The 12,387-nt window shown below is 38.5% G+C and overlaps 1 protein-coding gene across 3 annotated transcripts in view; it reads left to right on the top strand.

Moving 5' to 3' along the window:
* Positions 1-4,480: 4,480 nt before the first annotated feature.
* The window catches only part of RICTOR (RPTOR independent companion of MTOR complex 2), a 120,954-nt gene continuing 113,047 nt past the window's right edge, over positions 4,481-12,387 (top strand). For all 3 annotated transcript variants that reach the window (XM_039244270.1, XM_039244269.1, XM_039244268.1), the window contains exons 1-2: positions 4,481-4,538; positions 4,710-4,757. In XM_039244270.1, the coding sequence (XP_039100201.1) occupies positions 4,490-4,538; positions 4,710-4,757 (97 nt within the window). In that variant the 5' untranslated portion in view covers positions 4,481-4,489. The remainder of the gene's footprint in view (positions 4,539-4,709; positions 4,758-12,387) is intronic.

Here is a 12,387-nt window from a genome sequence, read left to right as displayed (position 1 = left end):
AAAGAAATTTGTGCTAGGAAGGGAGCACTTGGAAAATAAATATTTGGAAACATTTCTATAGTTTTTTTAAAGACATTTAAAAATATGAATGTGTCAACTTACATATGTTTTTATATCGGCTCACTTAAAAATCATAGAAACAGTTTTTTAACCTGTTTAATATCTTTGTGATGAAGAGTTTTAAAACCATTTTGAAATCATTTGCTAAAAATTTCTAAATGTCATGCCTTCCAGTTTGCTATAAAAAATGGATTGACATTAGGAAAGATGGACATTTTTTTAGCCAAATTACATTAAAAAAAACCTTTGTATAACTCATTGTGGAATTGAAAAATAAGTGTTATGTTTTAGAAACTTTAGCCAGTAGGCTAGTTCTTCCATTTTTAAAAAACTGTATATTGTGAGCTACTAAAACTAAACATCCAGATAAGCTCTTCTTAGAATTGGGTTCTGAATTGCTATATCATAAAGTATTTAATAAAACATTAAAAAAATAATAAAGTATATTCAACCCCATTGTTTTTACTAGTGTCATTAGTAAAGTAACATTAAAATTAACCCTTTTTATTTCATCTTTATGTTTTATGTCTTATTTAATAAAAACAAAATAGGGGTGCCTGGCTGGTTTATTTGATGGAACATGTAACACTTGATCTCAGGGTTGTAAGTTCAAGCCCCATATTGGGTGCAGAAAGGACTTAAAAATAAAACCGTTAAAGAAAAAAAAAGTAAATACACATGTATTGGAGTATGGGCAAAAATGCTCTTTTTAAAATGATGAAATGCACAAATAGTTTAGTAGTTCTATTGCTTAACATTAATGATAATGAAATGTTAATTTCATTGTAATTTAGAATAGCCAGAAAAATTTCTCTAAAATAATTTTCCTTAAAAAATTATACAAGTAAAAATTTGTTTTAGAACAGTTAAAATGAAAAAGGTAAAAGACACTCAAAATTCTACCAACGAGTGATAATCACTGTTGAGATTTTTGTGCATACCATTCCAAATTTTATTTTCCGTATATATGTATCTCTTCTTTCACAAACATAGTCTCATACTCTATTTAAAACTATTTTTATAGAGTGCCTTTATGCTTTATGGAATTTTTTAAAATAAAAAATTTTTTAAAAATAAAATTTAAAATAAATTTTAAAATAAAAATTTTGGTACACAAATTAAAATTTAAAGGAACAATACTAAGAAACTACTTCCTGCTATTTTGGGACAGAGGTTAAAATTTAAAGGAACAATGCTAAGAGATAAACAACACCAAGGATGAATCTTCATAGTCAACACTGTGGAGGATTACAGCATTTGTTTGATTTAGTCCATTGCCTGTCATTTTAATGTTCTTTATCTAGACTTTAAACGTGTGATTTAACTCTGAAGAGAAATTACCAAAACAAAACAAAACAAAGCAAAACAAAACAAAACAGATCAACCAAATGTTGTGGTTTTCAACTTGCTTTATCTTTTTATGGCCTATATAGTAAGGCAAATAGATAAAGGGAACTAAGATTTTGGCAAGGTTTTGTTTCTGTTCAACATTATCTCTGTATCTGAAACTGGTAACATTTGGTTTATAAATTAGAATTATTACCTTTGTGTAATAGGATAGAAAATAGATCCCAGATAGTGATTATTAATGGAGGCACTGTATCTTCCAAATCAGTTCTCTCTCTCAGAGGTGTGGTCCTGGACCCAATCTCATGTAACATTTTTTATCAGTGACTAATACTATGAGAAAAGGACATTCATTCACACAGCACATGAAACCTAGATGGAAATGAAAACTGAGAAGCAGAAGTCAAATTCTCAATGACCAGATTAGAATCAAAATGACCCGGAAAATTGGAGAAGTAGTCAAGAAGTAAACAAAATGAGTAAAAACATAGGGGTGGGCTAAAATAAATAGGGAAGGAAAACAAGTTTCAAAAAGAGGAATAGCTAGCTATTGGTAAGTATAGAAGATAACTTAAAGATTTTAACAAATAACACACTTACTAGAATCAATAATGCATTGTTTAAAAAGCAAACACAACATTGTGAAATGTATTCTTTACTAAAATTTACCTAAACTCCTGCTTCCCAGTTGAGTGTCATTTGCAAACAGTAAGAGCTTGTTCTTTTTTTTTTTTTTTTTTTTTTTTTACCAGAAATGCTATTATTCACCTTAACAACAAAGGTGAGGAACACAGACATTTACATGACTGAGATAGTAATAGAAGAAAAAGTAGTTTTATTGTAAGACTGGAGAAAGATTTTTTTTTTTCCTCTTGGAAGAGGTGGAATAAGTGAATAATGATCTTACATAGGAATGTATAGTTATAAAGAGAAAGGCTGTTAGAGTCAGGCTTTCATGTACATAAGTAATTTAAAAGTGGATCAGGTGTACTCAACTTTCATGAAAGAATGAAAGAAAAAAAAAAGATCTTTCCACTGATAGAGCTCTACTTCTCTAAAGTGGTGAAATGTAATACATGGAGGGATGAAATGCAAATGTTTAATGTCCTAACCAGACCTTAAACTTTGTGATTTTTCCCTTAGACTGTAACTAGAATAATTTTGTACCAAGACCTAAAAGCTACAAAATCAAGAGCAAGTATGTTGTTATCAAAATTACTACTGATTACGTCAGGAGACTTTTTTTTTTAAAGTACTCTAATTGTGTTGCATCCTTGAACAAGGGCAATAGCAGGAACAGATATCTTATTGCAGACCTAATTAAAAAAAAAAAAGGCAGGAAAGCAGGGACAGAGAATAATATCCCAAGGAAGCACTGTTTCTCTTTTATTTTCTTGATGATGCTACTCTATGCTGCTTTAATTTTTCTTTTCATAACTTTTAATTATTTTATGCTAGATACATATTAACTATAGAGCATTTGAAGAGTATAGACAGCAAACAAGAACAGAAACCGTATGTGTCATCCCACATCTGAAAGGGAAATAAAACCATTTTGATGCATATCTTCTCAGACTTTTTTCTATGTACACAGATATGTAAAATATTTGTAATACATAATTTTATTTTGATATGTATTTTAAACGTTTATAAAAAGGGAACTTTGTAATCTCTTGATTTAAAATCATGAACATTATTTTCTATAAATATACCAGACCTATATTGCTTAATGGTTGAGATAATTTGCATAATCCCTACCTTTGGTCAATAGTGTCTCTGATTGTTCACTATTACTAACAACAGCAATTGTATCTCCAATATTGCTTTTCTTTTTTTGTTTTTTTCACATTAAAGAGAGCATTGGAACAAAGGAATCCCAGGCATGTAGTCTTCCAACCTATTATTTATTGCACACTTATTTATCCTGGCCACTAAATGAAGAGTCAGAAGAGATGTGGTTAAAGCAAATCTCCACTGGTTAACTTCTAGTTTCACGTAGAAAGACAGAGGAACAGGAGGCGACACAACACTCACCCTCTCTTTAGTCCACTAACTTGAAAGTTGCTGGGTCAGGGGCCAGGTGTATATATATTAGGTAAAAGCTTCTAGACCTGAAATCTCTACAGCTAATAGTCATTAGGTTTATGTATAAAAAATGTTAATCCACAACATCTACATTAGCCAGTGTTGCAGAAGCTACACAGACCGAAAACCCGACACAGCCCTCAGCGGCGTCTGCTCGGTTCCAGGCGGAGGAAACCCTCTCCCCGGGCCTCCGGGCGCCCGCGCGTGCGCGGGAACCATCCCACCCGCCGCCCCATACGACCCCCGTGCACTCCAGGCTTCTCGATCCTCTTCTCCTGGCCTGCGCCAGGCGGTCAAAAACAAAACGGCCGCCAGACCACTTCCTCTTAGAGAACTTCTTCTGGCTGAGTGTGGTTTTGAAGATCAAGTGCAAGGCTACTTAGCACGGTGGTCAGAGCGAGGGTGGAAAACAAACTTTGTTACATGTGAACTTGGTTGGAGCAAAGCGACTCTAGGAAGGGATCTGAGCTACGTTAAAACTGTTCGCAACGTTGTTGTTGTTTTGTTTTTTTCAGTAGACATCGTTTTAACTGATGAATAACGAAGGGAGCTTGAAAACAAGCAGGAGAATCAGGCAGGATGGTTTCCGCAGGTGGCCAGCCGGCCGCATCCCGACCTCCTCCCAGCTCGCCCCGGCTCTGATTACAGTTTCCGCGGCACTGGAGGGGAAGCATCCTTCACGCTGCAAACTCATCAATGGGATTCCCCTCGTGGGAAATGCCATCTCCCAGCCGACTTGCTCTCACAGGGCCGCACGCGTAGCCGCGACCTCGAGCATCTCGGCGGACGGACGTGTGCGCGCGCCGCGAGCTGCAAGGAGACCCCAGGTCGGCCCCGCGCTCCCTCCGCGCCCGGGGCTCAGCCGGCACCACCCGCCGCCTGCCGCCGCGGAGGGGCGGGGGAGATGCCGCGGGGGGCGGGCGCGGCGCGCTGGGAGGGGAAGGGGTTCTCGCGCGATTGGGCGAGGTTTCCGGTGTTGTGACTGAAACCCGTCAATATGGCGGCGATCGGCCGCGGCCGCTCGCTAAAGAACCTCCGAATACGAGGTAAGCCCGCTGCAACCCTCAACCCCCGCCGCCTGGGGCCCGCGACCCCTGGCCCTTGCCTCCCCCTGGCCCCGGGCAGGCGGAGCGATTAGGGGCGCTGGCCGGAGCCAGGGCTGCTGCCGCTGGCCTGCGAACGAATCCTAATTGGAGCTCTGTGTCTGTTTCGCGCAGGGCGGAATGACAGCGGCGAGGAGAACGTCCCGCTGGATCTGACCCGAGGTAACGTGGGGCGCCGCGGGCGCCGGCGAGGGCGCGCTGCTGGGGAGGAGCCGGGGGCCGGGGGCCGGGGCCAGGGGGCAGGGGCGGGCCCCGCACGGGACCCGCGGGGGTGCGGGAGGCAGAGCCCGAGCCCCGCCTGCTGGCCCGCAGGAGCGGAGCCGGGGGCCGCCTCCTGGGACCCATCCCCCTTCCCGATGCCCGCTTTCCTCGCCCTGCGCCCTTCTCCGGGCCTCTGGGTGCGGCGGGTGCCGGGGAACGCCGAGCGGGACTCAGAGGAGCCGGCGACCCTCTGGGTTGTCTGGACCCCCGAGGGAGCGTTTAACTCCCATCCCGGAGCTCGTGCAGCCATTCGCCTGGAGGCGGCCGGCGGGAGGTAGAGGCTGTTATTTAGGTTGCCGGAGGATGTCTGAGGGAAGAGCGACCACATCCTGCCCTACCCGTCCCCCAGAGCGCAAGCCGGACCTGCTGGGTTCGGCTGCCTGCGTGACTGCTTTTCTCTTTGCCCACCGCTCTGGGGGACCCGCGGCATTGATAACTCGGTAGTGAAACCTAGAGTCTGTGACTGTGGCCAAGTGTCTGGTTTACGCTGTATTTCATTCCCGTTTCCCTTTCCCGGGCGGCTGGGACTGTAGCTGGCAAAGACCGCCCCCTCACCCTCGCTCGCTGCAGGTTCATTGTTTACCTTCTGCAGTGGCGATGGATTTGTTTACACCTTCGGAACTGGGCAGAGCCCGGGTGTATTTTTAAGGACCTAATCCTGCTACTGGCCAGGGAATCTTCTGTTAGTCACCGGACTGGAGTTTATTCGACAATACCTCGCTGAAGATTTAGTAGTTACATACACGGTTTTTCTTTTTTTTCTTCCACGGTAAACAGGATCTGGTCTACTGATTCCGAAGAAGTCATATTTTCACACCGGCTGTAGCATAGAGTGTAAGCTGGTTCAGCTGTACAGAATCAGTTTCCTTTTTTGAGATCTGAAAAACACTTTAGGAAGTTAAAAAAAAAAAAAGGTCAAACATTCTATAAGAAATAAAAAATTTAACCTATGTTCTACTTGACGTAATAATGACTTATCTAAAGTATCTGTCAGATGCAGGCTCATTGTTGAGTCTCATCGCTGGTATTTAAAGCGTAGTGCGTTGTCTAATTTGTTTTATTTTGTAGTCATAGTGTAAGAGAACTTATTAACTAAACGTCTACTTTTCATTTAGCTACAAGAGTGCATTGTAGGAATATTTTATTCTGAAAGTTCAGGGACTTTGTTTTGGGCGAACTAGGCGCTGGTGTTAACAGACAGGAGAATTTCTACTAATGCACTAAACTGGAACTTTTTTTTTTTCCCCAGCGGATTGGATTTGAGTTGTTAGTGTAGAAAGATGGAAAACTTTGGTCTTTTGTGTAACAGTTTGGAAACTTGACTGTATATATAACACACTTGGAAAATCTATATAAAATATATGTGGGAAAAGATTTTCTAGTAAATTTCCTAACAACAAAATTCCCACAGGGCTTAAAATTAGCATTTGTAACATATACTTTATTGATTTAATTTTTACATGAGCATATGTGTTTAGATGGAAGTGAAAAGAGCATTTATTAGATCTTCCGTCTTAATGTTCTCATTAAAAATCTACTTGGATATGGCACTAAAAATAAATTGTATTTGTGCTTTAAATTGAGTTTGCAGAACTTCTGTATATAGTGATTTGTGTAGTTGGGTATCAAAAGTTTGGTTTGTATAAGAGCTTATGTACAAAATTGATCCCTTTGATTCAATCGAATCTTACTCAAGTACACAGATAACTTTGTATGTTTGCTATTTAAAATGTTAGGTTCCCTGAGCAATTAGTGAACCTATGTCAGTAGGTATTTTCAAGATAATGCAAAAGAAGAAAGTGCATTTTCTGCTTGCCTTGACAAAATATGCTTCAGTTTGGGATAAACACAGCCAATTGAAACTGATTGCAACAGGCTATGCAAGTAAGAGAGGTTATATGAGATTTATTTCTAAAAAAGTAATCCGAGTAGATTCATTATATAGGGAAGCTATTTTTCAAGAAATTGCTATTCTGACAGACATTTCATTGTTAAAAGAAAATTTGTGGATCTAAAGAAGTCTTGTGGATCAAATGTGAAGAGAGTTTGGGAGAAATTATACTTTAGTAATAATTTGATATAGGGCAGTCTGGGTTGCAGCGGAAGGGCAGCTGTTTGTGGATTGGATTACAGTATGTTTTAGGTAAAGTTTGGGTAACCAGAACTACTTGTTTTTGATGTGAAGGCAGTGTTTGCTCTCATTTTAATTGTTTTTATGTAACCTTTGAGAAATGATTTGTGTAGCCATCGCACACAGTTCATTGTTATTCTGAAAGGAACCATCAGTGTATAGTGAAAAGAGATGAGACTGTAAAGTCAAATAGTTCTGGGTTGTAAACTTAGCTGGAATATTTAATAGGTGATTTGGGTCAAGTTATTTGATCTTGCTCAATTCTTGGTTTCTTCATCTCAAAGAGAGAGAAGTTCAAAGGCTTATTAAGAATGTGAGAACTAGTGCTTAAAATACTCAGCACAGGAGCTGATACTTCTGTGAGTGATGTTAACTAAACATTAATGTTTTCCTGCACTATGGAATCAAAATTTTATCACATTTAAAATTGCTTTGAACATCATAAACTTGTTAATAAGGAATTGTGGTATTGAGGTTTTTAATTTTTTGAGAGTTGCTATTGAGTATAGTCTGTCTGAAGTAGAGTTTTTGAACATATCTACTGTGAAGAAGTAATCGTGAGATTGCCAGTAAATTAGGTCTAAGCAAAGAGTAACCTATTGTATGCAGTTAAAGTAAAATGTAATATTTTATTTTATAGAACCTTAGAATTTTTTCTCTGACTCCAGAAAATTTCTTAGTAACAATGATTTAGCTAGCCTTGCGGGCTTTTTGAGGCTCAGGAGGGTTATACGGTTCTTTGGTTTTGGTATTGGTGTTAGAGCTGTAGTTCCTCCGTACATAGTGTGCTTCAATTAAAAATTGTTGATGGGTTAATTTTGATCTAGTTTAGGAACTTCACTGCAGCAGATCCCACAGTAAACTTATTGGTAATTGTTGCTTTCAGTTTTGTTCAAACAACCACTCTACTTAATTTGTGAAAGTCCCTGATATTTGCTATTGATATCATTTAAATACTCTCTCTGTTTTGCATGCCAATATCTATTTTGAAACCAAAATGCTTCCCTTAGTCACTTCCACTGCAAGGATAGCTTGTTTTTTATCAGTCCAGTACTGCATCTCTTCTACTGAATAACTTGAAAAGACACAGAGTATTTTTCCTGTGTAAGTCTTTACAGTAATTTAATCATCCTGTTCAAAGTGAATTTAAGGACATGGACAAACCTGTATTCATATATAACTACTAGAATAGAATTTATTTAAAAGTATTGAGATTTACAGTTTCTGATAGTCCAGTGTTTTTACTTTTCCATAAATAATAAAAAAATGTCTTCGTTACTGTTTAATAAAAAGTAGGAAGTTTATCTGAATGACACAGATTTGAACGCTACTTTGTGTTTTCTGATTTTTTTCTAGACAGCAGATTACTTATGTTTAATTGCTGACTTTAGTTAGACAAAACAAACATTGACTGAATGCCTGTTATGTCCTAAATGCTGAATTAAGTGCTGAAGGAATGAAGATAAGGAAGATGTTACTTCCTTTTTTAGGAGTTTACTAGAACAGATAGAATAAAGTGACTACAATATGGAATGATAAGTAATCAAACTGTTCAAGGACTACAAGTAGCCTTGAGGAGAAAATGATGAACTGTTTGCTGGTGAGAGGATTAGGGAAGCTTCACAGAGTGGTTGACTTCTCATAAAAATAGCAGTGAACATAATGAAAGGAAACATGGGCTCCCCAGAGAATATACCACACCTTAGGGAAGGTAAAGTCCACAGGAAGAGGAGCTACCTCGGATGCTGCTGATGTAATCTAAGAAATGGTGGGAGCCTAGACGAGGAGGCTGGAGACAGAAATGAAGGTGAATATATATTGAAATATAGTTTTCTTCAGATTTCAAACTGACTTTGGAATTCTCTTACTTTGTGCAGAGAACTTCTATTTATTAAGAAGGTGGAAGCTGTCTAATGTTAATTCTCTTGTCTTCTCTCCTTTATTTATGTTTTGAAGTAATCTTTGTGCCTAACTTGGGGATAGAACTCATGACCCCAAGATCAAGAGTTGCATGCTCTACCTATTGAGCCAACTTTTTATATTTTATACACGCTTACCTTCAGTTTCCCTGAGTCAGGGAATAAAGCTTCTCTGTTCCTTTCCAAGGCTAACCTGGAAAGGAATTTTATGCTCCTGATACTGTTTCCTCTTGGATTCTTGGTAGAACTAAGATCCCTTGCTTTTTCATTTCTTCCTTCGTATTTACTCAGTTTTCTCATGTTCAGTAATCATTTCTTGTATCCTTCATATGGATCATGTACTATACCAGGAATGGATGGTGGTGGGAGGTGTGGAATGATAAAGACAAAGATTACCAAACAGTTGTTTTTCAATAGGCTCTACAGAAAGAATGGTTTATCATCACTCTGTAGCTTTCTTCCTTAACACTATAGTCTTCTAAGCACAGCTTTCCCCTTGTACTGAAAATAGTTTTTTTTGAAGGATGCTGGTAATCTCATGCAAAATTCATTGGCATTTTTACATTCCCCATTCTATTTTAGTACTATTACTGTATTAATAGTTTTGTTCCAGGCACTAAAATATGTTATCTCACTTAATCCTTAATAACTGTTTGAAGTACTCTTTTTATCCCTATAGTTGAGGATATATAGTCTTTAAAATTCTGAAGGTCTAAAATTTAGGTAAGTAATTCAGCCAGGATCTTAAGGTTAGTGAGTGACTAACTGCAGATCATGCACTTGTAGCCACTACACTGTTGCTGTTCTTGCAACTATTTCTTCACTTGACTTTTGTGAAATATTCTCCTACTTCTTTTCCTACCTCTCATGCTGCTCCTTCTCTGTTCACTGACTGGTTTTGCAGCTCCTTAAGCAAGTGAACCCTGAGGTTCTGTCCTTGATCTTCTTTTCTCCTATGGTGCTGTGTCCTTGAACCCTCTTTTCACTGATGGCTTCAAAAATCCACGAGTTAAAAAAAAAAAAATCCAAGAGTTGAGATCATTATAATTACATTTTTATTCAGACCCTTTCTTTTAAGCTTGCAAAGCATATTAGCATTTTTTGTCTAGTACTCTTCTAAAAGGCCCAGTGTGTAAGACTTTGCAGATTCCCTTTTCCCTTTCTTGTTACCACCACCATCCTTTGTAATAATCAAGCTAGAGACCTACTGCTAATCTTTGTTCAGTTGCCATGGTCCTCCAGTTTGCTTCTGAAATAATCTAATGAATCTAGTCTCTTCCTATTCCATTGTCATTTGTCTAGTTCATATCTTTATTATCTCATTTGGATAATATAAAATCTTCTCTCACCTTTTTTCACTTTGCTATATGATTGCCAAGTTTATTTTTCTGAAATATAGATCTGATCTCCTCATTCCCTTAAATTAAAAAAAAAAAAAACATACTCGTACTCACACTTCACTGGCTCATTTTTGCTCACAGAATCAAGTCCAGATTTCTTAGCTTGGCATAGAAGGCCTAAAGGATTTATTTCAGAATTGTTATCTTCTGTACTGTCTTCATCATACTACTCTTATCAACCTCTGTGTATAGTTTATTTGTGTAACACACTCTTTTCCTTTTTTAACACAAAGTGCTCCCCACTCTTGTTCTTTCCTTGTGCAGATAGTGTTATACCCTTGGTTGAGAATCTGTTTTAGTTAAAAATGACTTATTCCTTGTATTTGGCATGCAGTTCTATTGACTTGACCTTGAGTAGGTTGTTTCCTCTGCCTAGAATTTCATTTTCAGTGCTCTTTATTGAAATCCTATTTTTTTAAGATCTAGGTCACATGGTACTACTGGAAATCATTCCAGTGGGAATTTATTGCTTCCTCCTCTTCTTTTCCACCTTTGTTTATTCTTCTAAATATGTCTTCCCATTGCCTTAAGTTCTTTGTCCACTTGTTTTTCCCTCCCCAGATCTTAAGCTTTCCCAGCATCTATCATATAATAATAACAAGCATTTATTGAACGGCAGAATGGAGACAGAGATGGGAAACGGAGTAGTATCGTATTGAGGAGAGTAGAAGTAAAAACATTTTAAGTTTGTAGTCCTGAGGAACAGTGAGATTGAGGGTGCCATGAAATGAAGAAATCCATTTTGGAGGGATGATAATGAGTTCAGCTTTATACTTGAATTTCAGGTGATTAAGTGTATGAAAAATGTATAAAAGGTAGCTGCTAATACTGGAATGGTTCTAAAGTTGTGATCTGATTGTTTTCTGTATAGGTCATTGAGAGAGGAAGAGGGTAAATGTAGATAGAGCTCATGTAGAGTGTTAATGGAGGATGAGCTGATGAGAGTGTCTGTCATAGCAGAGGAATCGATGATAAGGTGGCCAACAGAAGAGAAGAAAACTAGCAAGACTATGATCTCTGAAACCAAGAGGAGAGGGTTTTTTTTTTTTTTTTTAATGTTTTTATTGAGAGAGAGAGAGAGAGAGAGAGAGAGAGAGAACATGAGCAGGGTAGGGTCAGAGAGAGAGGGAGACACAGAATCTGAAGCAGGCTCCAGGCTCCGAGCTAGCTGTCAGCACAGAGCCCGACGCGGGGCTTGAACCCATGAACCGTGAGATCATGACCTGAGCCGAAGTCGGACACTTAACCCACTGAGCCACCCAGGCGCCCAAGAGGAGAGTTTTAGTTGAAGAGACAGACTGTAGCATTGAAGTTGGCATCTGGAATACTCAGTTTTACTTAATCTGAGGATGATGTTGGCATGCTATTTAACCTTTCTGGGCTTCAGTTTCCTGGATTTCTAAAATGCATACTAAGTTACATATGTAACAGTGTCACTTCCGTCTATGTGATTCTCAGCTATCACCATGTTTCTGGGATATTTTGAAAGGTTAAAAGAAAGCATTACAGCCTTGTTAAATCACTGTGAGAAGTATTCCCATGAACAGCAATGAATACATGTAGGAGTGATGGTATTTCATAGCACTTTAAATGTAAATTATAGTCAACTCTCAATTTCCTTTTAAGTGATCATCTGCAGTGACTTGCCTCCTCCCCCTCCCAGGTCTCAGGCTACTGAAAATAGGGCTGTGAAAAGCACAGTGGGGTGAGTGAATGGTTTGCATGCCTGTGTATCTGTACCTCTGACTATCACCAAGCTAAATACAGTCCACTCTCATTTACCTGCACTTAATAAAAAGGTGAATAATGATGGAAGAGTGCTAAATTACATCATCTAAATAGCATTATTTATATGTGGCTTGGGAAGATTTTATATGCTTTCCTCCCCTGCAATAGATTGATGTGTCTTGTCTTTTATATGAATGATTAGCATCAATTTTTATTTCCTGAACAAATATTTTTAGCATAGCAAACATAAATAGGCTAAAATACATATTAGGTAATCCACATATGAATAATTGAGAGTTGACTGTTAATGCTTTTTGGATCATCCATTGTTTTGTATTATCTGTGCTTTTTTG

The sequence above is a fragment of the Hyaena hyaena genome, unplaced genomic scaffold, assembly GCF_003009895.1.
Source record: "Hyaena hyaena isolate Hyena2069 unplaced genomic scaffold, ASM300989v1 scaffold_236, whole genome shotgun sequence".
NCBI classification, from domain to species: domain Eukaryota; kingdom Metazoa; phylum Chordata; class Mammalia; order Carnivora; family Hyaenidae; genus Hyaena; species Hyaena hyaena.
The sequence above is the reverse complement of the archived record's forward strand: the minus strand, read 5'-3'. Positions and strand labels throughout refer to the sequence as shown.